At 36.4% G+C, this 27,337-nt stretch overlaps 2 protein-coding genes and 1 non-coding gene across 7 annotated transcripts; 2 read left to right on the top strand and 1 right to left on the bottom strand.

Annotated features, from left to right (window-relative positions):
• Positions 1-1,032: 1,032 nt before the first annotated feature.
• OCIAD1 (OCIA domain containing 1) lies at positions 1,033-24,201 on the bottom strand. 5 transcript variants are annotated; one of them, XM_043447713.1, is made up of 9 exons: positions 24,080-24,201; positions 22,450-22,512; positions 21,943-22,023; positions 17,393-17,446; positions 10,802-10,849; positions 9,896-10,031; positions 8,828-9,003; positions 4,636-4,788; positions 1,033-1,562 (listed from the first exon to the last, which is right to left on the bottom strand). In XM_043447713.1, the coding sequence occupies exons 2-9, from the start codon at positions 22,505-22,507 to the stop codon at positions 1,525-1,527; spliced, it is 744 nt and encodes a 247-aa protein (XP_043303648.1). In that variant the 5' UTR covers positions 22,508-22,512; positions 24,080-24,201; the 3' UTR covers positions 1,033-1,524. The 5 variants fall into 5 exon arrangements, with proteins under 5 accessions (XP_043303648.1, XP_043303651.1, XP_043303653.1 ...); XM_043447716.1 differs by lacking the exon at positions 24,080-24,201 and adding an exon at positions 23,857-24,057; XM_043447718.1 differs by lacking the exon at positions 24,080-24,201 and adding an exon at positions 23,692-23,827.
• On the top strand, positions 3,482-3,751 carry LOC122428289 (40S ribosomal protein S27-like; the record flags this gene model as incomplete). Its single annotated transcript, XM_043448204.1, has 1 exon — positions 3,482-3,751. A coding segment is annotated over one exon (270 nt), but the record flags the coding sequence as incomplete, so codon positions are not given.
• Positions 24,202-26,904: 2,703 nt separating the features above from the next.
• On the top strand, positions 26,905-27,095 carry LOC122428519. Its single transcript, XR_006265741.1, has one exon. It is a non-coding gene; the product is annotated as a U2 spliceosomal RNA (small nuclear RNA).
• Positions 27,096-27,337: the final 242 nt, after the last annotated feature.

The following is a 27,337-nucleotide window of genomic DNA, read 5'->3' as shown; positions in this document are numbered from 1 at the left end:
AGACTGAGAGGAATGAAACTTAAGGACCTTTACCTCAGCCACACCTGGACCCAATTAGACGGTGAGCTCCTAGACCCTGAGCTGTCACAATGGAGTTCCGGAAAAATTTTGCAAGTGAGAATGGTGTGAATTATTGCGGTCAAATGGGGGGCTGAAAAGAGCTCAGCATCTTCCATCCCGTTTCTTTTTTTAAAAAACGTGACTAGTTGTGGAGTTTACGTTCCCGCTTGAGGCAGGACTTCTGAGGCAAGCTCAGAAAAAAGGCAAGTTTCTGAAACGCTTGCTGCACTCACACTAGAGCCCTAATGATCAAGTAAACAGTCGAATGGCCTTGAGCACAACATGCTGTGAGGAGCCCCCATTCACCCAGAGACATGGCAAGGTCCTGAAGCTGAGAAGCCTGGCCAGGCCCAGACTAGCTGCCTGCTGTTTCCATTCCATCCAGTACCTGACTGCAAACCTCAGAGACCCAAAGCCAATTACTCAGCTGAATCCTTCCTTAAATTCTGACACAGAAATAGGAGACAAAGAATTGTTGCTGTTTTAGGCCACAAAGTTTGGGGATGATTTGCAGCAGTAACTAACTGAAATACTGTTTCTGGTGGAAATGTAATACAATTAAGTATAATTTAGATGAGACCACACTTTCACTTTCCACTCACCTGAACGAGAAACAAGTATTAGGTCAATAATGAAGAAAATAGACTATACTAAATTTTTATTCCCCTGGAATTCGCAAATTTTTCAAACACTGCTTTTTTAGGGCACTGGGCTACTCACTGTATGTTGCTTTGAGTCACATTCTTTGTATCATAATTAAATATTCAGAGAGATGACTTTATTTCCTATCCCTACAAAACTCTTACTTATGATTATACTTAAGAAGAGGGCAACCCACTCCAGTATTCTTGCCTGGAGAATCCCATGGACAGAGGAGCCTGACAGGCTACAGTCCACAGGATTGCAGAGTCAGACACGACTGAAGCAATTTAACACACAGGCAGACTAGAAACAGTAAGACCATGAAATCAATGAAGATGCACATTCCTGTATATTTTATTTACCATAAACACTAAGAGAATACAGCAAACACTGGAGAAAGGCGTTTAAGTAATTTTGATGTAAAGTTTAACACTTAAAATTATGCTTGCTCCCCCCCACCCCAATTGAACATGCAGGCATCATTTATTTCCAGATGCAGTGATTGCAGAGCATTACATTCTCTTGAAAGTTTTATAACAGAGTGTCCTTGCCCTGTAACTTAAAACAATTTCACAAACTATGTATAATCATGGTATAATACCATCATTCAGAGTTCCCCAAATGACTACATTCACACAATATTAATATTAAAGTCTGAGTTTTTAAAACATCATCTTAATAAGCCAAACCACAAAAACCCAGGTTCTAGTTTTAAATGTGTTTATGAAGACTGCTGCTGAGCTCAAAGCATGCAGATGTTCATGACCACCTAGATGAAGCTGGATACTGAAACTCCTTCAGTAGGTCCAATGATGCAATTTTTCACTCATCCCAAGTATCTCCATATTTGTTTACTTTGACTAGGAAAAAAGCACAAATAATTGATGATTCCAAATAGTAATAAGTGAAAGGAACTATTTTATGTTTGCTATTATTATGACTTAAATTATGTTTATCATTTGAATAAATGCACATGAGAGTCAAATTATAATTATAAAAAGGGGCTGGGTAGACTTTTGTGAACTGGAGGTTGGACATAAATATGGTATCAAGACCTTTACAAATGCATTTGATGTCTAAAACAACCTGATAAAGTACATATAATCCCCATTCTAAGGAAAACAGATTAGTAACTTGCCCAAGGTACAAACCTAACAAAATAGGTAGAACTGAAACGTGAACACAGGTCTATTTAGGTCCAAAAGCCTGGGTACCTTTACAACTTTACCATCTAAAGTAAGCACAGTATACATTACAGGATGTACAATAGTTACCAGTAAATGAAAAATAAAACAATAATGAACATTTGAATGCCGTTTTTCACAGAAATCTCAGATTTGATTAATCTCTCTCAGGAGATTAATACTAGTACAAGGAGGAAATGCTTTCCATATTTTTGCATTTTATGTGAAATTATATTTTGAAACATGTTCTTTATCTTCTCTACTCTTACTTTTTAGCCTCTTCTACACAGTCATCATCTGTGAACTATAACTCTTCAGAAGACCCAAGTATTCATTAACAACGTAAAGAAGCAGTTATATAAGAGGATTCCCTTCCCCAAGACTTTTTCAGTGAAGTCTTCAAAGTCAAAATTATTTCATTATTATACTAGGACATTGTTTTGCTTTTTCCCCTTGCTCTTCTTTCCTTATGTGTAGAAGGCAGTTTTCACGGAGCTACATGATGTGTGGGGACATCACTGCTGATAGTTAACTGAAAATATGCTTAGATGTTTAAAATTTCCGCCATAATTTCTAACTAGCTAAAGTAACAACGAATATAATCCACATAAACAAAAGCTGAGAATTTTTAAATGACACTTTCTGACCTAGTGAATCTACACTGTACTGTTAAATTTCTGTCTAGGTTCTACAACAGAAATCACAAACTGTTTCATAACTTTTTTCTTTAAATTACATAAAGTGCAAAAAAAAGCTTTCTTTTTACAAAGAAAAACAGTTCATATCACTGTATCACGAAACAGAACTTCAAAACTATTCACAGCCAAAAGCGCAAATGTCCAAATCCAGCAAATATCACTCATCTACCCTGCTATCTCTTCTTAGTTTTTAGTACTAGAAGGCCTAACCAAAACACATTTCTGACATCAAATGATGGCACTATGCTATGCAGACCTACAGTAGAGCAGATTACAAAAATGAGAAGAATACTAACGCCTGCCCTCATGGAGCTTACAGTCTAAATTCTCAAATTAATTAGAAGATCAGCGTACCAGTGAATCTTCACATATCACAGAGTAATTAATAACTACTAAATACATAAGGCTTATGTTAAAAATTTTTATGACAAACATTAACAAGTATTGCTGATTACAAATCTATTTTAAAGCTGTAAAGAACATCAATAATATGACAGAGGTGGATCACTGTTATAAAATATAATTCTAAATGAAACAATTACTACCAATTAGAAATAAAACTAGCTCTAAAGGATGATCATAATAAAAAATACTAAGGATTTTTTATGTATTTTTGCATTCTCTATGGAGTACTCTCAAGAAGGTACACAGGACTTTTTTGTTCCTTCAATTTTTAAAGTAGTAAATAGAAAATCTTGAAACAATGATACATCCTCTAAAATTCCTCAAGAAAGATATTACAAAATTTTATACTGAAACAGCTACAAAGCCCTATTCAAAATGCCCTCGTTAGTGGCAAATCTTTGGAGTCAGAAAATCTACTCTGGGTTATGTGCAGCTGCTCCAAAAAGTCTTAAATCATGATTTTAAAAATCTGTATGTACTTTCTGGCGGTGACGACCTCCTCACAATAACACGCATCTTGCAACGGATCTTCTTCATCCCTCTCCAGAAGAGAAGAGGAAACACAAGAAGAAGCGCCTGGTGCAGAGACCCAATTCCTATTTCATGGATGTAAAATGCCCAGGATGCTATAAAATCACCACCGTCTTTAGCCATGCACAAATAGTAGTTTTGTGTGTTGGCTGCTCTACTGTCCTCTACCAGCCTACAGGAGGAAAAGCAAGGCTTACAGAAGGATGCTCTTTCAGACGGAAGCAGCACTAAAATCTCCCTGTATCAAGATGAATGGGGGCTGATTCATGTCAATGTATGGCAAAAACCACTACAATATTGTAAAGTAATTAGCCTCCGACTAATAAAAATAAATGGGGGGGAAAAAAAGATGAATGGGAATCCATCCCAATAAACAAGTTTTGGCTACCATAAAAAAAAATCTATATGTCATAATTAATTATAGAGTGAAGTACTGTTAAGGGGCTTCCCTGACAGCTCAGTGGTAAAGAATTCACCTGCTAATGTAAGAGATATGGGTTCAGTTCCTGGGTCGGGAAGATCCACTGGAGGAGGAAATGGCATCGCACTCCAGTGTTCTTCCTGGGAGCTACAGTCCATGGGGTTGCAAAGTGTGGAACACAACTGAGCAACTACGCGCAAAGCACGGGTGAAAGTCAAACTCCCTCTTTGGAAACGCCCTAAAAGCTAGCTTGCAAGAATGGAATTCTTTCAATGTCGCAGACATACAAGGCCATCATCTTATTACTCAATCAGGATTCTGTGATTCTGCCAAAAGTGGCATTATCAATCTAATCTGGTTTCATGCAATAGATACATCATTTGAAAGAATGGTATCAGTTCCCAAGGTGGCTTCTCATAAGGGAAAACAATCAAATGTTTGTATAATTTCTACATTAAAAATTTAGTCTTACTGTTTTAAGTTACACTACTTGGACTTCATTATTTTCTAACGTAAAATGGCTTTTGGAACACTTTAAAAAAGGAAGAACTGATAACTATTAAGTAGTTACCGTCTTAAAAAAATGTTATTTTGGTTAATTGCTTGAGGCATTAAATCACACGTTAGTATAATTAAACTAGTGCTGCAGTTTCCAATCCTAAAGAGTAAAGTGAGTCAGACTAGACTATCATACCTTCTTTTTTTGGCATTCTTTCCTGCATAGGCCTGACTGAGGGGTCAGTCTTATGTGTTAAAGTAACTTCATATGACTCTCTGTTCTTATTCCTTAATTCCTCATATGTAATATTTTTTCTTTTAGGACTTTCTTCAATGTTGGGCTCAGGTCCTAAAACAACAAACAGTTAATAAATGGTGATAAAAGGATTTGAGTAAATCCAAAGCAACTAAAGTTTACAAATGCTCCTTACCTACCAAAAAAGTAAAGTGAAGGATCAAATTATTACCAGCATTCCAAAGGTTCTGTATTTTCCCCAAGGTAATTATAAAACCAAAATCTACTTCCTCTTACACTTTCAAGCTTTTATATCTAAAGTTAAAAATATATATTTTTAAACTACCCATGGCCAGAAGAATGGATATAATATACACCAGCACAATTCACTGATTAAATTGCCAGCGTTGCTCTAAACTGGGAGGTTATTCATACAGTTTATATAATTAAAGAGAAATATATTCTACTAGTGACAATTGAACAAAACTAGACATGGTGTAGATTTAGCAGTATTTCCATAGTTAAATGTTACTGTATCCAGTCTATATATATACAAACAACTCCAGCAATTTAAAAAATTTATCTTTTCTTGTATTTCAATAATATTTGAAAATAGCTATTGAAAGGTATAAAACATAAGTCTTTAATCACAGGAAGCATCATTTTGATTCAGGTTTAATGGATACAATACTGAGGCAGAAAAAAGTAGCAACTTTTACCTGGGGAACCAGCATTTATTCTCTCTCTCTCTCTCCCAAAGAAAGTCAAAGTATGAAAACATTTTATCAAAGAGTCAAATACTGATATAAAAATAAGGAAATGGTTAGGTAACAGGACTAAATATTGAATATAGTTTATAAAATATATAGTCAGCAAGCAAAGCCAGATAATATTTTTAAAAAATTAATTAATGTTAACATAACATTCAGTGAACTACTTAACTTATAAAATCTAATAAACCACTCCCAAAATAATATTTTTCAGAGGTTTTTAATGAGACACAGAAATTAGGTATATCATTTTAATAATATAACCATATGAATTAAAATAATTGTTTTAAAGCAGTTTTTATAAATGGTACTATTTTGAAAGTCAATAGTAAGGTCCCAGTGAATACTCACATTTTTCAAAGCAACATAACATTTCATTGACTATATTCAACTACAATCTTTTACCATAAAGTATACTTGCGCTAATACAAAGCAGAGGATTTAAATTTCTAATTAGTTCTAATATTATATAACATGGACAAAAACCACATTTTTCTTGCTTAAAGAAAAATATTAAAACTGTATAGTGCATTTAAAAGCACCTTGCATTTCATTAGTAATAAGTTATTGAATTCATTTGATTTCATCATAAATGATATTTTTTAAATTCTGAAGGAGACAGCTTATACTAGATGAGTAGTTAGGAACCCTAGATTCTCATTCCCACTCTGACAACATTTAATGAATGTCCTTGGGCAAATCACTAAGCTTCTTTGAGTCTTGGTTTTCTCAATTGTGAAATATGGAAGTTTGAACTAGATGATCTTCACCAAAGTTCCTTCCAGGTCTAATACATTTTCTTATCAAAAAGAAAAACATTTCATCGTTCTGAAATTCTGCAACAAATAATGAAAACATGAATCAGACAGAAAATTAGGGGTAATTTTTTTCACTTGTAAAAGCCAAATGAAAATATTTTGCATTGTGTAGGGAGCAAGACTTATAGTAAAGAGCTGGAAGGAACAGGAAAATGTAAAAAAGCACTGATTTAAATCTAACTGTAATAAACTATAATAAGTCTCATAACAACTATGAAAGAATGCTTTCTACTCTGAGAGATTAATAACTTTCAATTCCTGGTAAGAGAAAGCAGAGGACAAAAAGGACTTAAACAAAAGGGGAGGATGTCCTGGTAAGGGAGGACTGCAGGAAAGCAAAGGAGGCCACTGTGGGCTCACGTGGGGAACAAAAGTGGCAACCTTGACTTGGGGGCAGGGGTGAGACAGCAGAGCAAGGATGGATGGATGGCTACAGTGGGGGACTTAAAACACATCAAAGTTTGGTCCTTGCTGTAGTCTGTGGGCAAATACCAAAGGGCGTTTTGTCTGTTTTCACTGGCAAAGAAATTATGTAACATGGAATGAAATTTTCTAATGCAAATGCAAGGAAGGATGCAAGACATAGCAAGGGAAGACTTGGTGCATGGCTAGAACAGAAGTAGAATAGATTCGAATTTGGGAGACCGGAGAAATGGGAGACACTTTGAAACAGCTGACTCTGGAGATAAACTAATGACTTTAACCATTCTCTCCTATGCTGCTGACCTCTTTTCCTTTCTCACTAATCAGGTGTCGCATGTCCAGCTACTAAGGGGGGAGAAATGGTAACAATTAAAAAGACTTTTGAGCCTTCCTGATGATTCAGTACAGCACGTGGGTTTGATCCCTGGTCAGGGAACTAAAATTCCACATGTCGTACAGTGCAGACAAAAAATAAGACTTAAGAATCTCTTCAGTTATCTTAACTCTTTAACTTCACTTTCTCCTGTCTCTTTTGCAAAGTTAATACTCATCCTCCCCAGCCCCGCCACTGACTCTTGCTCTAAGATAACAGTGCTGTCCAATACAATTTTCTGTAGTGATAAGAATGTTCTCTACACAGTCCAACACAGTAGCCAGTAACACATATGGCTAGTGAGCAACTGAAATGCTGCCAAAGCAACTGAGGAACTGAATTTTCAATTTGTCTTAATTTTAACGAATTTAAACAGCCACATACAGCAAATGGCTATTTTATATCCTGACCAACCTAGAACCCTTTCAGCACCATCTGGAACCTTACTTGATCTATAATCAACACCTCTCTTTCCACTCTATACTTTCCCTCCTTTTAACCTATTCATACATAGAGAATAAAATCTCTTTCTGTCTGAAAAGAAATGAAGGCCCAAATGTCCCTTTAACCTTGTTTGCTCCCCACAGGTACTGGCTTATTGTGTTTATTTCAAAGCACGTGTTTTCAAATAATCTATGAGGTCCACAATCCCTTCTCCAAACCCTTGGGAGTCAGAAATGCTTCAAAAATCAGAGTTTTAGATTTTAGAAAAAACATTACCGTATATATCCCTTATTACTTAATGTCCATTGAAGTAGTGATGAATAAGCAAACACAACATTCCTAAAACAAAATCTAGAAAAAATATTAAGATAAATAAAGATGATCAATATAGCTCTATCCAGCTGAAATCAGTTTGAGTTCAGGTCAGATGTTTATCACTAATTATTTAAAAATCTTGTTCTTCTAAAAAAGTTTTTGATTTTAGGTAAGAAATTACAAACTTACACTTTGTTTCCAATTCATCTTTCATGGCAAATTAGACTGAAGAAAAAGCAAGGAAGCAAGCTAGCTAACATTTGTTGACAGTCTATTATTAATACTTTTCAGGCATTACCTCTGATTAGTTCATTTCATTCCCAAATTTCTTTAAGACATGTATTACCAACTCAATTCAAGAGATCAAGAAACTGAAGGCACTACAAATTACTTGTCTAAAGACACATAGCTAGCAAATGTTAATCACAATTCACATGCAGGCCTTAATCCAAAGCTGATGTTGTTTCACTCACATCACATGATCTTCAAAGCTAATAGTCACACAAACTTCACAAAGCACTTTCACATGGATTTTCTCACCTGACAACAGTTCTGTAAAGCAGGTAATTTTTTTCACATTACAAAGAAGCTAAGAGAGCCTTTAAGACCACAGTAATAAATGAAACCTTTTAAAGACTCTTTCAAGCACCATTTATCATTTCGTCTTTGCTATTTCACTAAACATGGTATTTTCAATTAATGGAGCATATTAATAATTTATTCTTATTTTTCTATATTTTCCAGCAGACTGAGAGAGTTTTTCAGGGCAAACAGCCAGCTCTTATTCATCTTTACTTCCATACCTAGCAGAGTACCTGATACCTACTGGACCTCAAAAAGTGTTGAAGGAATGAAGAATGAATTCAAATGAACAGATGAGCAAACAAACATGCTGAGTTTAGGCTGACGGTGGAATACAGAGGTGATATCCAGCAAAAAAGGTCATCAAATAAAGTTTATACATACGTTGGACCATAAAAGCTGAAATTCATTTCAAGAGAAGTTTCTACCTTGGGCAATATGATCAGTAATACCAGTTGGAGTAGATTCATTCAAAGAAGCACTGAACGGAATTGGCTCATAATGAGGAAGCATCTCTTTTTCTAAGTTGTCTGCTGCTGGAGATGTTGCAAAAGATGAATGACCACTCACATTTGAGTCATATTTTGACCTCTGAGAATAGTGCCTATAAAATAAAATCACATTGTATAAAGAAACATGGGTTACTGTCTATGCCTTATTTAAAGAAGTGTGTTAAGATACAAAACCTTAAGTCATTTTCTAAAGGAATCATATAATTTTAGTATAGTTATTTAAAAGAGTAAAATACAGTCTGTTTCTGCCACAAAAACAAAAATATGTTCTGATCCACTTATACAACTAAAAAATTGTCACTCTTAATATAGAGAAGAGAAAATATGTATCCGATTTTCTATTATTAGGCTTCAGAGATCCTTTTAATGTGTTTAAAGTTCTTGGAAAGAAAAAGTACTTCAGATCAGAAAATGTGTCCATTTCTCACATTAACTGGGAAGTTACTTCCACAGGGAGTAGTCCATATAAACACCATTTTGCTGAAGCAAATATAAATAACAGTAGTTCTCATGGGGTTTCTGTCACTTACCATTTGTGACAGGACAATTTATCTACTGAATCTACTTAATTACTTTATTTATCATCTACCTCTCAAAACAGACAGATTCATTTATCTACACTTACACAATTTTCCTACAATTTTAAACAACAGAAGGATTAAAAAGTTGAAATCTGTCAAGAGATGAGACTGATAATATTTGGCAATTAAAAAAATAAGAATATAGTAACCAAACTAGTTTGCCAAATTAAAATCTCTCATTCTCGGACATGAACTCCCAATAGGATGCAACTCTTTATTTTAAACCAAAGTAAACAAATCTTGTTTTACTTTTAAAAATAAAATTAGCTTTAGCTTGCTGCAAAATGGCAAGTTTCCAGTGGTCCTTCAGTGAGGCAAGGTTTCATGCACTCAACTACATCAGTATCTAGTTACAGGTTTTTTGGCTAAAATGAAAGCCTTTATAAAGATCTGAATGGCCTACCCAGTTGGTGAAGATCGTCGTGCCTGTCCTGATCGTAAAGCTTCTCCAAGAGGGGAATTCTCAAGATTCTTGAACTTCTCCTGGCAAGTTTTCACATAAGAAAGCTTTCCAGCAAAGTATCCCATGATGCAAGCAACTTATTTGTAAAAATAAACAAAAAGTGTAACTCAATGTGCCTCTTTATAGACAAAAATCTTTTCTAAAAGAACACTTCAAAAAAATGTAGTTCTAAATACGTCTCTGGTGTGGAAAAACTGGGATTTCCTGAAATACTGGTAAAAGTACAACACTGAGTTGCACTCAAAGAGTTCACAGAAAGATTCAGTGGATATAAATCAAGTAAGTTAAAAATTATGTGAAAAAAATCCCTTAAAATAATAAATTATGAAGCGCTACCTAAGCATGGCTACTGTTGTATCTTTTTGATACAGAAGACAGAATACCCTGTCAGATTCATAGAAAGTTTCAGACACTCTCCTTTAGGGCAATTTACTATTTTTTTACTAACCATATCATAAAATGTAAAGAAGCTATACTTATAAATGCTGTTATGTTTATCTACTACTTGCAAATTAGGGTTTTTAAAAAATTACTTAATTTTCAAATACTCTTTGATTAATCAGAATAGCTAAACTTTCTTTCCTCATAGACTAAACATTGTATCTTTACAAAATTTAAAACTGATGGTTTTAGACATTATAAAACAGAGAAAAATGCCTCTTTCAACTAACCCATGGTTTTGAATGCTAACAATAAAATGCCCAAGTAGTTCATTTAAAACTTAAACACAATGATTTATCAAAACAAATAACCACATAACTGTTATTAGTAAGACAGAACATCTGTAAAAGCTATTTATTTTACTTAGGCAAAAAAGCTATGAGAATTAGTATTGTTCATACTTACATATAAGTTTAGGAATGGAACCATATTTGGGATGACTTGAAAGGATTCCTAAAGATAAAACAGTAAATGTTTCTGAGCAACACTGTTACATTTACATAATTAAGATGTTTTTTTATTTTTTATTGCAAGGAGAGGCATTTATGCTAAGAGTATAAGAATGGTACAGAAATTATGGTCAAAAATACAAAGAAAATAATTCTGCTAGTCATATACTTCTGCTGGTCTTTTTTAATGTGAGACAAAAGTAGTTTTAAGTTTAGCAGTGCAGTATAAAGCAAGATATATCTATTTCTTAGTGGCTTTGAGCAACCCACAAAGACATAAGGAAAAATTAGTACAGACTACACCTCTATATATTACCTGAAAGCATCAGCTCTTTCTAGAATACCAAAGCAGCCTGAAGCTAATCAAAAAAGAATTCAACATCAAGAGAAATATGAAGAAATCAAAAGATTCTAACCTATTAGAATGGATGAATTCGGCAAGATCACTTGATACAAGCTCACTATACAAAAATACACAAAAACAAAAAATACACATCTCTATGTAACAGGAACAAACAAAAAAAAAAACAATTTAAAAAGGATACTACTACAGCACCAAAAACCATCAAAGACTCTGAAAACTACAAAATTTACTGAGGGAAATGAAAGCGAAGCTAAAGCTAAATGGAGAAACACACCATGTTCATGAATTCAAAGATTAAATATTGTAAAGATGGCAGTTCCTCATAAACATCTATAAATTCAACACAATCCCAATTAAAAGCAAAGAAGGTTTTTTCCCCAAACTGAAAAGCTTATTCTAATATTCATGTGGGAACACAAAGGGTCAAGAAAAACCGAGGCAATATTAAAGAACACCACAACAGAGAACTAGCTATCATTAGATATCAAGATCTATGATAAAGCTATACTAATTAAGAATGTGTTATAAGTACAAGAACACATAAACTGATCAAATTCAGAAAAATCCAGAAACAGACCCACACATACAGTCACTTGATTTATAACAGAGGCAACAACACTGCATTGCCGTGAACAAAGACTAGCCTTCAAAACATAGTGCTGGGCCAACCACAAATCCGTACGGGGGAAACATGTACCTTGATCCTACCTCATATAATGTTCAAAAGTAATTCGAGATGACTTGAAAATAAAAGTATGAAAGACAAAACAGGGAATTCCCTAATATCCCAGTGGTTAAGGCTCTGGGCTTTCACTGCCAAGGGCCTGAGTTCAATCCCTGGTCAGTGAACTAAGAAGTGTGACAATATAAATACAATAACGCTTACAGAAAAAGCACAAGAGATTCTTCATGTCCTTATACCAGATAAATATCCTGAAGAGACCACAGAAAGCCTTTCTTATAAGAAGACATCTGATAAACACACACGAGATCAACTTCATTAACCATGAGGGAGATGCAAATTAAAACTACAATGCAATCGCTATCATGTTTACTAACAACGGCTAAAATTCAAAAGATACAATAGTAGCATGTGTTGGTGATAATGACACCAATAAGTTAATAAACTGGTAGTAGGAGTGTAAACTGGTCTAAACAGTTTGGGAAGTTTAGAAAGTGTCCACTAAAACTGGGCCTGGACATAATCTCTGACCAAGCAAAACGTCTACAGAGAGACATGGAGTTCATGGCAGAACCATTTGTAACGTCAAAACTGGAAACTACACAATCAATGTACAGAAGGATGGACAGACTGCCATGATATATTCACACATCAAAAGACTATATGCAATGAATATATATAACTTACAACTACATGCAACAATGTGAATGAATCCAGTGACATGCTGGTAAACAAGCTTTCCAAATAAAAGGCTCTGATTTGTAATGTTAGTTGATTTCTGTGGTGTAAATACTTGCCCTATTTCAAGCTACCAATGCTTTAAAAATTGGTTTGCCAAGTTCCTAAAATTTCTAACAATTAGCCCTCTGGAGCTGGTACAAGCCAGTTTTGGCATACTACTGGACGAATCTCACAATGTTGAAAGAAGGTACACAAAAGATTATATCATGTATATGTAATTTTGCCATTTAATTTTTTATAAAATGAACTGAGATAATGAGAAAAGGGAGGACTGTAACAATATCTACATTTACACAAAAACACTGTTTCTTTATTCTGTCACCAAATAGCTATATACCACTTATAACATACAGGCACTACATTCTAGGAAGTAGGAATGTAACAGTAAAGAGACACTCTCTTTAGCCTCACAGAGCTTTTAGTCTACAGATCAAATGAAGACAAACAGAATATAGTGTAATGGTTGCTATTCATCCACTCAAATACGGACACAGATTGGAGATAACTGCAGATTCAGTTCCAGACCACTGTAATAAAGCAAATCACATAAATTTACTGGTTTCTCACTGGATATTAAAATTCATGTTTACACTATGTTGTAGTCTATTAAATATGCAATAGTATTATGTCTAAAAAACAATGTACATACCTTAATTTAAAAAAAATATGTTGTGCTTAAAAATGCTGGTCATCATCTGAGCCTTCAGCAAGCTATAATCTTTGTTAACAGTAACACCAAAGAGCACTGATTACAGAGCACCATGACAAGTATAATGAAAAAGTTTGAATTACTCCAAGAATTACCAAAATATGACACAGAGACACAGAAGTTAACAGCTACTTTCAGAAAAATGATATTGATAAGACTTGCTCTATGCAGCTTGTCACAAATTTTGAATTTGTAAAAAAAACAAAAGTATCTGTGAAGCACAATAAAATGAATTATTCTTGTATTTTAGTGTCTACTGCATGCACTATGCCCCGTCAGTTGCCAAAAAAAAGGTCCATATTCTAAAGGGAAGTAGCAAGAATGGAGACAAATACAATTACTGAGACTAATGCAATATTCTTACCAACAAATGGTGCATGAATTACAATGGGAATGCAGATGAAAATAGATAGCTTACAGAAATACTTAAGAGCTGGACTACAGGAGAAGGAAACGGCAACGCACTGCAGTACTCTTGCCTGGAAAATCCCATGGACGGAGGAGCCTGTTAGGCTACTGTCCATGTGGTCGCAAAGAGTTGGACACAATTGAGAAGCTTTCATTATATATAATGTTCTTCTCTGTATCCACTAATTTTTTTGCTCTGATGTTTATCTTATCTGACATTTATATAGTGAACTGTTTATTATTGATTAATGTTTACATGATATACCTTTGCCTATTCTTTTATTTTCAGCCTCCCTATATTGTTATATTCAAAATAAATTGCCTGTAGATTGAAAAAAAAAAAAAAAGAACTGGACTACAGAATGGATATTTGTTGGACAAAGCAGATAAAGAACAGAAGTGAAAAATGTCTGAATCCTGGCTAGAGAGTGATGCCATTCAGACTCAGGGGGAATGGAGGAATTAATTTGTGGAGAAGTGAATTCAGTTTGGGACTGAACTTGAGTTCAATTTGAGAAGCCTGTAGAAGGGCCATTCACGTGGAGATGTGCAGAACATGGTTCTGGAGCAGATTACCTAGGCTCGAGATAATTATGAGGACTTAGAGCAATAAATGGTCACTAAACTTCCCATCATTGCTGGATAGTACATGGACTAAAAATTCAAAGACAAAATAAAACTCTTAAGAACACAGTGAAGGAAAAAACCCACACTAAGAATGTAAGCACCAACAGGTTGTGGGTTTTTGTCTTCAATGCTACATACCCAAAACAGTATATACTGCATATCAGACATTCAAAAAACATGAAAACATGGAGAAGTTGCCTGCAATAGGAGAAAAACCAGAAGAATGTGCTATAATTGAAGCCAAGAGACAAGAACATTTTAAGAAGGACTGGTTAAAGTTGTGTAATGGTCATGAAGAAAATCTGTCTATCAAATTCAAGCAACAAAAAGGTTGTACTGGTACGTTTTAGTACATGTCAGATTATATACATAATCTAGGACATATACTGCAGTAGGTCAAAAGAAAAAGTAAAGTGTTCATTCATGAAGTCTGGTTTCAAATTCAAGATAACCAGGAGCAGCTGTAAAAGGATAAAAATTTTTTCTTTTTTATGTTCTCAAGTTAGAAATGATCTGAGCATATTTAAATGTTTTGATTTAAAAGAATGAATAGAGCAGGAGCAGCTAAGACTATGTAGAGTATGACAAACTGGATAAAAATCATACATGTAGATAAAATCATACACAAAATGTTAGGCATTTTGATTAAATGCAAAATGTTTTGCTGGATTCGAATTCCTTTTCTAAAGTCTCTCTCAATATTTTTTTTGAGACTGAGTTTTCATTAGAATACCTCACCCTCCAAAAACAAGATCCCAATACAATTTCAACAATAATAAAAGCCCTGGATTCTGGGAGATAATTATATGGGTGACATATCACTCAATATTCTTTTCTGTATCTTTTACTCAAAGTATTAAAATCCCAACAACAAAACTCTGACAAAGGTATAAAGATGACGTGACATGCTCAATAGAAAATGTTATTCTACAAATTAGGTTAAGTCAATTTCAACAACTCATCCTTTTTAAAAAATGGATTACTAAATCCCACTGAAAAGCTTCAAGCCCAGTCACTATGAAAAACGTTGAAGATGGTTGTTGCTCATGGTATGACTTCTGCAAATGAAATCAGAGGCATAAATCACCATTAATTTCAAGTCAAATAATCACCAAACAATAACCAGAAGTCCAAGATGATTTTGGCTGCAACAATAATCTGTCATTTCAGTACTAGGTCCTAAGATTCTCAGTGGTAACTATGTAAGAACCATCCTATGAAGATGTGTGTTCAACTACAAAAAGAGAATTTCTGTTTGTGGTTTGGTTATACGTATAATTAGCTACAAGGCATTCCCAAACAGGCAAAAACCCAGCAATGGTGTCATTTAAGGTCTGAGTAGGTGCAATCTCATCCTCCCAACCTTCACCACTTGTGCCTTACCTTCAAGCTGTCCAAAGTCTCCTATTCTATGTAAGCCCAAAAGTTCCAAAATTTTGCTTTCTTTGTTATCTTTTCAACATTACCATTTCTCTTGGTTCCATCTTAGCTATACATTTTCATTCTTCCCTGCATGACTTTGCCACTCTAGCCATGTCAGTCTCCTGACTGTCCCCTCCCCCCCAACTGTCATGGTTATCATTCTGATAACCAGGTCCCTCCTTCCTGAGATTCTCCTACATCTCCTTTAATCTAAATCCTACCCATCTTCAAAACCTTCATTACAGTAGCCCTACAAAGATCTTTCTTATTTGAAACCCTGTAACTCTTGGGAGTCTCTACCACAAAACTTAGAAGCTTATTTAATTATATTCTCTATTTGCTTTGACTTTGTATTCACAAAGTCGTATTGACAACTTTGTATTCACTTTGTTTTCCTTACATGAACCACCAGCTGTTACTAATTTTTCTTTTCTATAACCCACCCCACCCCATGTCTAGCTCCAATCATTAAATGACAGAACTCAAATAAATAAAATGGGTAATATAATAATAGACACTATAATTTCTTCATTGCTCAGTTTTTCCTTAAAATTAATGAGACTAAAATGTCTGTTTCACATTATAGAAACAGCCCTAGTCTATAAAACAACTCTGAAAGACAAGTAAATGCATCTTGATTCATTTGCTTTTTAAAAATTCCTGTCTAGTGAGGTTCTTTGGAAATTCTTGAAATAAAAACAAAATTTTACCTCAAAAACTCCTCCCATTTCCCTTCAAAACTACTTTTCTCAACTAGTTGTGTCAATACTACTAAGTATTTCATACTGTTAATATGAAAAGGCTGTATGCGCCTATCATAGTAACATTTTAGAAGGAGCTTGTTGACTATCCTTTTCTGGAACATCTTCTAATTCCAAGAAGACAGGTCACAAAATAAATGTAATGAATATTTCTACTGCTTATACACTAAATTTAAAGATGTACAGACTGATACATTTAATACCTAACCTAAACACAACTATTCTTTCCAAGTAGCATATTTTACTGTGTAATTCAAAATTTTCATTTATTTTGCTAATAGCTAACAGAATATCTACGTATTTTCTTTTTGCTCTGGTTTTTGAGAGATTGCCAACTTCACTATTTAAACCAACAGAATTTGGACAAGGAAGAACCTCCACTCCCCCAGTATAAGACACAGCTGGTTTAGGAAGCTAGGTAGAGAATTCAGTCTTTTAACCAGTACACAGATTCAGCAGGAGCCCCTTGATTCAGGAGGCCTGGGATGGGGCCTGTGAATATGCATTTCTGACAAGCTCCTAGGTGATGAGTTATGTGGACGGTCTACCTAAACCAGGTCTATTTCTCTACCTTCCTGTAAACCACCACTGGCTTTTAATTACTTCCTTGTTCTTATAGTGTTAGTACACTACAGTGCAGGAGGACATCAAATTCTCAAATTTGAATTTTGAATCTGGATTCATGGCGATATATCCCTTCTAATGTAGAAATTTTTAATGATAATTTTTAATATGATATATTACCATATGTCCCTTATCTAAAGATGAGAAAAACAGAACATAAAAACATGATATCCAAAGTGCTAAACAAATTCAAAGTTTAAAATATTTACCTTTACTAATCAACCCTTGAGTAATCAACATACTTGTTGCAGCCAAAGGTACAGCTGTAGGGGGAAAAAGAATTTGTCAACATCAATAAAAGGATAAGATTTTGTCTGAGTTCATTAGGATAAATAGATGCCTATCAGTAAAACCAGCGCAATTAAGATCCTCAAAAGAGGTTTCTCCACTTTTAAAAGCTGTGCTATATATACTCAGGGAAACATTAAAAGCATTTTAAATTTAAGAAAATACGACAGATTATTAAACAACATAATTTCAGAACCACCCAAAATTTAGGCTCTAAAAAAGCCATTCATCAATTAAAACAACACAGTAATAGTGACCAAAAGTTACCTCTGAAGTTGAAGGGGGGAAAAAAATTAATGATGAGGTAGGCAAGACATATATTACAAACTGCAAAATTCCACATACCATGTTAAGTGCTTTCAGCACATTATCTCATTTAATTTTTACCACATCTTTATAAGCTAGATATTACTATTACCCTTTTAAAGATAAGAAAACTGAAGCTTAGAGACATTAAGTAATTTGTTCAAGATCATACAGCCACTTTCAATGGCAGATTCCAGATTCCAATGAATTCTGATACCAGATATCAAGTTTTTAAGTTCTGTATTACAGAGTGAACCAATACACAAGATACATTACTTGCCCAAAATCATATGGTGATCGGTACAATTAGAAAGCATATATTTTAAATACCAATGCTTTCTCTTAAACCAGGGAATTCTGTAAAACTAAATGAAAGTATGACTGACATACATATGCCTATTCATGCCGAGTGAAAAATCCCAAACTCTCATCATCTCAAAGGGGCTCATTGTTCATGAAACCAGTCTTCTCTACCCAAACTGCCTAAAAGGATTTCGATGTTAAGTCTGTATCTCTTTCCCAGTTAGGTAGTGTGCAGGAAAGATTTAACACGGCAGCCCCCAAACTGCTTTCCTTACAGAGGCCTGCTTTCAAGGTTGGTCCTTCCCTTTTATCTGGGAGGGTGACAGGTAAACTGATGTAAAACTTTACCTGGATGATAAGCGGCTCACTATGCCCGAACTACTTACACAAATACTGTTCATACCAAACACCTCCTTTCCTTCAGGGAGTCTGGAATTTTGTTACCTGCTAGGCTGAGGGGGTCTATGTGACCAGATCCCAATAAAATCTGTGGGTGCTAAGTCTCTTGATGTGTTGCTACAACATGCAACTGGAGAAATTTAGTACATTCTGTGTGTGTCTACTTGGAGAGGACTCTTAGAAGCTCTGTCTCTGAATTTCTCCCACTCCTTAACCTTTGCTGATTTTCCTTTGTATCCCTTCTGCTGTAAACTATTTTACATTGAAATAGCTACACATGACTGCCGCACTGGAGACTGAAGTTCCTGACTAGGGGTTCGGTAATGGTCTGTAAAGAGTCACATGGTAAATACTTTAAGTATTGTCCACCACACAGTCTTTGCCCCAACTACTAATTTTAAAGCAAAAGCACTGAGACAATATATAAACAAATGAACACATCTATGTTCTAATAAAACTTTATGAATGCAAAAACAGGAATTCCAGGTAAATTTCATGTGTAATGAAAAATTCTTTTGGTTTTTTTCAACTATTCAAAAATGTGAAAGTCAGCCTTAGCTTATAGCCATACGAAAACAGATTTGGCCCTTGGCCTATAGCTTGCTCAACTATGGTCTAGAATACATATGGGCAATTTAAGAACCAAAGTCAATAAGCATTTGAATTATTAAAATATACATGATTAAAATTCATAATGCTGGAATAGGGCATTAGCTTGGCCCTCAGACACAATCTGCAGAAACTCTAAGGCTTAAATCCTTGCTCTATTACTTACTAATGGACTTTACCTCTGCTGGAAAAATGATGTAACGTTAGTTGGTTAAAATGCCTTCATATATTATTTAAGGTTTTTCAAAGGATACTCCTTTAAAATTACAGCTTCAGTACAATTTGCAATCACTTTTCTCCTTCAGCTTGGTTCAAGAATTGCAACTTGAAGCACTAAAGCATCATTAAGGATAAAAGGCAATGAGTTAGTTGGCCATCTCTACAAAGGACAACTTCCCCATTTTGCTTTCTTCTTAGGCCAAGATGGTACAATGTAAAGAGCAACAGTCTGGTTAACGAGATTCTAGTACTAGTTCTGCCATTCACCACTGTATCTTTCCATAAATCTCCTAACTTCTTTTCATACTAAAAAGGGTAACCGAATAGAACTAACGTCTCTTCCCAACTCATGCATTGTTACAGAAAAAGAGAATGGAAAATTAAAAGAGACTTCAGAGATTATCTAGTCTTCATTCTAGTCAGAGTAAAGAACAGGTCATTTGCTCAAAGCAACCCAGATGGTTTGCGGTAGAATTTAGATCAAAGCCTAAGTCGTCTAACTCTCAGGTCAGTGGTCTTTTCCCACTGCACTTGACTCCCATTCGAGAGTCAACTAAATGTTTCTTTAGGCAAATCAGTAAAACTGCTGACCAAATGCTATTTTGTATTACAACCATGATCTCAATCATATTCAACACAAGAACCCCTAAAATTCCTTTAACTCTTCTCTTACACTAGCAAAATACTTCTCTAAACTCATAATCGTTTTCAATTGAAACTTTCCATTCATCACAACAGCACTGACAGCCATTCAATGAAACAGCTTAAACATAGTAAGTTAAACTGAATTAATCTCCTTAACAATCCCATAAGATAGGTTATTATTATCCCCACTTAACAGAGAAGGAAACTGAGGCATACAGAGATCAGGAACTTCTCCAAAATCTCACAGCTAATATATGTTGGAGCTGTAACTTGAATCCAGACAATCAGGTTTCAGAGTCTATGCTCTCTTACATAAATCATATACTGTTTTATTTGAAAACCAATACAGACATATGAAACGTCATTCACAAAACCTATAAAAGATGCATTAAACAAATATGAATTCATACACTTTCTCAGCAGTTGCAGAGATTGAGAACTGCTGTAATACATAACACACATTAAACTAACCCTAGCATGTAGATTGTTACATTACCTGTATGTTTGTGCAGATGTAACTAGTTGTACACCTTCTTGTCCTTCTAACCCATTCTGCACACTGCTAACTAATGTTCCTTTAAACAAATAACATATCATCCCCTTGGCCCAAGAACTCACAGGCATGTGCTAAGTTGCTTTAATCATGTCTGACTCTTTGCATTCCTATGGACTGTAGCCCACCAGGCTCCTCTGTTCATGGGACTCTCCAGGCAAGAATACTGGAGTGGGTCGTCATGTCCTCCTCCAGGGGATCTTCCCAACCCAGAAATTGAACCTGCGTCTCTTACGTCTCCTGCATTGGCAGGCAGGTTCTTTATCACTAGCACCTCCTGGGAAGCCCCCAAGAAAATATAATAGGTAATAAAGCAAACCTTTAACTCCTTGGTATTATATTTATTTTCCACCCCCAAGAAAAGACCTCTGCTACAATCCCTTCAGACTCAAGGCTCCAGAAGAGATCCAGTTATTACAGAATCTGCCTTTGTTCACTATTTTGTTCATTTAAATGCTCCCCCACCATTCTTCATTTACCTGAAGTTCTATTGGTTGTTAAGTCTCATTTGTTTAATAAAGCCTTTTATAGATAAATCAATTCCAACTAATTTATCTTTTTAATCCTATTGCGGTTATGCACTTAATCTTTCTCAAGGTGTCTCCAGTTAGTTCTGTCTCAAGTACATCATAAAACTACTTCAGGACAAAGACTATCTCATAAAACATATTTCAAGCATAGTACCTTACACACTATATGCACAAATACCAGGCTGACTGATGAAAATGTACATCCTTTTTAATTATTTGTCCCCCCTCCTTTTCTAAAATCTCACCTTGTTTTTATTTTTTGCTAGAATTACCTTATCTGAAAGGACTGCAGTGACCTCTTGAAGAAGCAACATGGTTCTACTCAAAGGAAAATTATGTTTTGTGTTGCTTTCACCATTCTCTGTACTTAAAATCTTCATGTATAAAATCTCTAGTCAGAAATCAAAAGCTGTAGTGTAATAACACATCAATAAAACAGAAACTAACCAATTTTTATCCTACAGTGGTTAAAAGTTTAAGGGGCAGAATCATGAACTCGTTTCAGAGGGACAGGGCTTCAAGTCCAGAGACCACTGCTTACCAGCTGTGGAACACCAAATAGTATCATAACCCATGTATACTCAATAAATGCTATTACTATTGTCAATAAAAATACTTCATGATCTTGAAAAAAGAAATTATTACTTTAATATGCATACAATTCTGATCATTTCATGATGTATGCAAAGGTCAAATGACTATGGAGTACACTTGAAACTAATATCAAACATCAACTATATTTCAATTTTAAATGCTTAAATAAAATGTGTACAACTTTATTTCCTTAACCAACCTCTTTTAGCAATAACCATACCAAAGTAAAAAAGCTGCCCATTCTTTCTATGCAAAGTCATTATAATTTCAGGTATTAAAGATCAAATTTTGTTGATCAGAAAATTTAACTTACATCTGAACCAGAAGCTTTCATCATTGCACTCTGCAAAGACTCTTCTTTCTTCCTCCGTTGGAATGTAATCAGCCCCTATGTCTTTTTACCAAGGAGAATCAGTAAAACGTTAAAACACCCATGAAGAAAAACTAAGTCTAAAAAAGTACCTTAGTCTAAACATTAACAAAACATAATTTTTTTTTAAATAAAGTAATGGAATAAGTGGATTGTAAACTTTTAACAAACTTTGACTTCAAATATAAAGTTAGTGCCAGTATTCTACCAGCTATGTAGTCAAGACTGGCTTCAAAATGGGCTGGGTCTAGTGCCAGATTAAAATTTGGGACCCTCTGTTCAAATTATTAGGAATTTAACGATGCCAAGAGTAGACTATTAATGGGTCCATGTGCAACGCAAAGGTCACATAGTCATGAAGCCAGCCCAGTGGCTATGGTTATTCAAGGCAATGAAAATTTCTCTACATAAAAAGTGCTTTTAATTAGAAATAATTTAACTGATAGTTACGGGGAATTGGTCTTGGAACTTCCGCATTTGGCTCTCGAAAATCAGCCCTCCCATTCATCTTTCCTGCATCAAAAACATTTATGAAAAGCATTAGAAATCACTGCAACTGGCCAAAATAAATCAAGATATAACACAGTAAAATTACTAGTCTACATTGCAACCAGCCAACAAATATTTACAAAACACAACTACATCTAGAGTACTTGAAAAGCTGCCTTAAAAAGTCACAAACCTAGTAACTATTTTAGAACGATTCATTAGGTCCTGTAATTGAAGAATACATAAATAATACAATTTCTTATTAGCTGGTTATATCAAGACACAAAAGGCTATCGATGTTTAACAAAGACTTATTTTTCCTTCTGAGGCCGGTTTATTTCACATTATCCTGTGTTAGGATCCTCTCCGAAACATATGCCCAACGATTAAGATAATTCACCAAAATAGAGAAGGAAATCCCAAATCATTTCTGGGCTTACATTTTTAAAAAATGAAATAATGACCAGGAAACATACAATCTCTTCTACAAAGCAGTACTTCAAAAAAAAAAAAACTGAAATAACAAGGACGTCATTTTGTTCTCCCTGTGGTGGGAAGCTAACAGCACATTCTGTATCCTCTTTCCTCCCTCCCCAAATGGAGACCTAGAAAAATAAACGAGATACACAAAATGCATAGCATTTCAAGAACATACATTTTATTATTTTTAACCCATGCCTCCGGATTTAAGAGATCAACAGATTAGATAGCTACGTATTGTACACAATGTTCACATAGGATGGTCTTTATTCTCATCTTAAAGACAATTCAAATGAAAACAGGAAACTTCACACGCGAAGAGGAGAGCAACTGGGACCCTTCCATAATTCACTTATTCAGTAAATTGTCACTGAGGGCCTTCTATTAATTCATGCCAACCTCTTGACTAGGGAAAAAGAATAGAGTAAATCAATGCATGGATGGATGGAGATTCCTTAATAAACTACGTATATCCTAAAACAACCGCAAAAGAAAAAACCGAAATCCTCTTCTCACAACAGCATCCTACCTAGAAAGAGATTGTCAGGTTTGACAAAACCCCTTTTCACAAAATCATTTTAATCTCTTGCTCCCAAAGAAAAGAACAACAACCGTCGATTCCTGCATCCCATCCCCCACCCACTGCGTCTCCCACCTCCAACACCTACACACATCCGTCACCACCAATTTCTCCCATGCACACCCCCAGACACGCTCCCTCACCAGCCCTGGTCACCGGCACCCAGGAGCCCGAGGCCCAAAGCGCAATCGGCCCACCCTCGCAGGCGGGAAAAATGGCGGAAGGCGCAGGGGAGCGGCCGGCCGCACAGAAATGGGTGAGTGGGTAGGTGGGGGGCGGAACAGGGCTTTCTGCGTCATTTCACCCACCTCCCGACGACGGCGGCGGCGGGCGGTGGCGCGGCGAACCCGATCGACCAGGGACAGAAGGCCCGAAGGGGGACTCGAGTGTGGTGGAGGGGGGAGGGGAAGGCGGGAGGCGCGCGGGACCGCTGCGGGGTTGGGGGTGGGGAGCGGTCAACGACACGACCGCCAAGAAGTCACCCAGATACGGACTCAAGATGACCGCGACCCGGAAGCAGTGGTGACCTACGGAAGGAAATGACGTCAAGACCTCCCTGCGGAGTCTGAAGGCGAGCAGCCTCAGAAAGGACGCGAACTCCTGCGTCTGTCTGCGTAGTCCGCCTTGGCTTGTTCCTGCAGCGCTCCCCTCCACCGCCCGCCGGGGCGCTCACGAGCTGCACTGCGGCTGCGCGTCCCACCACTGCGGACCCAACCCCGCCCACCTCCTCCCTGCAGCCCGCGGGAGGAGGCTAAGGTTTAGGCTGCTGTGACGCACCGCTGTAATCTTCCAGTGACTGGCCGGCAGGAACGTTCTGGAAGCCGCTTTTATCCTCTGTTGAGAGTTGGCTATTTAGCTTTCTCTGCTTTTAGGCTTTACATAGTGCATTTCTTCCTTTGGGCCTCTAGGCTAAGTAGTAGCAAATAACTATTAAACATGTGCACTTGGCTGATACTTTTGAGCCTAACTTCTGACTAGTTCTAGAAACCTCAGGCAAGGTACATTCCAGCTCTCTCTGAACCTCAGGTTTTTCTCTGCTAAAAAATGGAAATACGACCTACCTCAGAGGGTTGTTGGGTTTAAAACGACACACTTAAACGAGCCGTCCAAGTTCTCTAGTAATGGAAGTTGGAGGGCGCGACTCATGACTCTTCAACCACCATTCATTCATTTCTTCACTATACAAATATTTGTTGAGGGCCAGCTACTGAACAGTCAGCCCTCTCCGTTTAACTCCTGAAAACCTCTCAGATCGCTTTTACTTCTTACCGAGCCCAACTGTGACTATCCTCATTCCATCTTTCTTCGCTGCCTCCATTTTATTCTCCCACAGACATATTTGGGAGACAATCTGTGGTGATCCATCTAAAGTTCAATCCTGTGGTTCATTCCTTAGAGCTTTTGATATCTCGTATCATGCGCAGAATATCGGGCCCTTTCTGTCTTGGACTCTGTCCTCTTGAGCCTCGCTTCTATTTTAGTGTTCACTGGAGGAAACTCCTTTGCACTCACAGTTCCCTGTATGCTTTGCCCCTGACATAGACAGCCTTCCTGCCTTGTCAACACTATTGATAGTTCAAAATCCTGCTTTTACATTACCTCTTTTGCAAAGTCTTCCCTGAAATACACCCTGAGGATTAATAACTCCTTCGAACCTCTTTGTGCAAAATTCTATCACTATAATGTTGTTCTGCCACTGTTGTGATCTTTTTGCTCATTTCTGTCTCTATTGCAGAGCTTCTCTCAGACTGAGAACTTGGCTTATAAATCATTATAGTCCCTAATACATCCTTAAAGTCGTCAATAATTAATATTCATTTTGCTCCTAGAACATGGTAGCCTGGTTCTGGGTTCGGGACCTTTGCAATCATCATTCCTTCTTCTACAACCACTGTTACTTTTTCAATAACTTTATTCCTCCAGATGATCACATGACTTCTTGTTTGTGGTTGCACTTGGTGTCATCATATCAAAGAAACCTTCCCTGATCACACAATTAAAATAGCTCCCCAGTCACTCTCCATGTTACTCCATTTATTATTTTCATACCATTCATCATGACGTAAACAATTATTTGTCTATTCTCTCCTCCACAACCCCCCACCACCCCCCACTGCCGCCCCCTCCCAGCCCCCCTCTACAGCACCTCACTAGAATGAAAGATCCATAAGGGTAGGAGCCTGTCTGGCATCAAAAATGATTAGCACATAGTATGAAATCAATAAGTGTTTCTTAAGTGAATTTGAGTACATTTTTATATAAGAAGAAACAAAAATAGGAAAATAAGAAGACACAGGGAGTGAGCTTAACGCTAAAACGTAATCTGTTCTTTGCTTTCGCTTTCTGAATAAACTGTAAGAGAACATAATTTTACCATATTCTTTATATTACTAAGCCAGGCCTAACACCTGGCACATGATAGATATTGATGAGTGTATTTTCTGTTGCCCACATATTTCTCAGCAATCAAGTTAACTGAAAACTTGGATTTCTATTGAAGAAAGGGTATGGTACTCTTTCTGTGGGAAAAAAATAAGATTCTAAACATTCAAGGTAAATTGGCGTTTTCTCTTCTGGCATTTAGAGGTTAATGAGTCCATTAGTAATGCAACAATTAAAGAATTTAAACATAGATTGGGTGGGTGCCAAAGGCTTACTGATAGTTGATTCACCTTTTGATTTCTCTCTCTTTTTTTAAATTATTGAAACATAGTTGATTTACAGTACTGTGCCAGTTTCAGTGTACAGCAAAGTGACTCATATAGTTGTATATACGATTTTTTTTTCAGATTATTTTCCATTATAGTATCGACTGAAAAAAAACATGTACAACGTATAAGTTGAGAAATATACTTTAGTCGGTGGACCTGCTAAGGACATCAAGCCCAGGAGACAGCCTCTCAGGTAGGTCTGAAAGACTGCTCCAAAAAGTTCAGGGAGGAGCCAGTACATACAATATAGGAGTTTTGCAACAAAAACCAGGTAGTTGGAACATCAAAAGATTCAGTTCAGTTCAGTTCAGTCGCTCAGTCGTGTCTTACTCTTTGCAACCCCATGGACTGCAGCACGCCAGGCCTCCCTGTCCATCACCAACTCCCAGAGTTTACTCAAACTCATATCCATTGAGTCGGTGATGCCATCCAGCCATCTCATGCTCTGTCGTCCCCTTCTCCTCCTGCCCCCAATACCCCCAGCATCAGGCCACCATGAGGTGGCCAAAGTATTGAAATTTCAGCTTCAGCATCAGTCCATCCAATGAACACCCAGGACTGATCTCCTTTAGCATGGACTGGTTGTATCTCCTTGCAGTCCAAGGGATTCTCAAGAGTCTTACTGTTGGTTAAAGAATACCAGACATCGCTTCTCGGCCTTTTGGCTAAGATCAAGTGTAGTATCTGTTCTTATCAGTTTAATGTCTGATGCGTCCTCTGTCCGAGGACAATATATTAAATGGATTTTTGGAATTAGGAGTTGGAATGGGAGCTTGCTCCGTCCACTCCACGCATCGACCTGGTATTGCAGTACTTCCAGGAACGGTGCACAAAGAAAAAAAAGAAAAAAAAAAAAAAAAAGAATACCAGACATCTCAAGTTAATGATTTTAGTATTTTTCTATGTATGGAAAGATGCAACAGTCATTGAGATCATTTCTTTAACATGCACCTTAGCTATCTAAGGTCCTGTTCTTTCTCATCCTGAGTCCCCTCATTGTACACCACTGGGGACGGCTGCAGTGGCTGAGGGCTTGGCATCCAGCAGCCCTATTGTATCCATCTTCAGTTCCCTCAGG

Source organism: Cervus canadensis, chromosome 26, assembly GCF_019320065.1.
Source record: "Cervus canadensis isolate Bull #8, Minnesota chromosome 26, ASM1932006v1, whole genome shotgun sequence".
In the NCBI taxonomy this organism is placed as follows: Eukaryota; Metazoa; Chordata; class Mammalia; order Artiodactyla; family Cervidae; genus Cervus; species Cervus canadensis.
The sequence above is the reverse complement of the archived record's forward strand: the minus strand, read 5'-3'. Positions and strand labels throughout refer to the sequence as shown.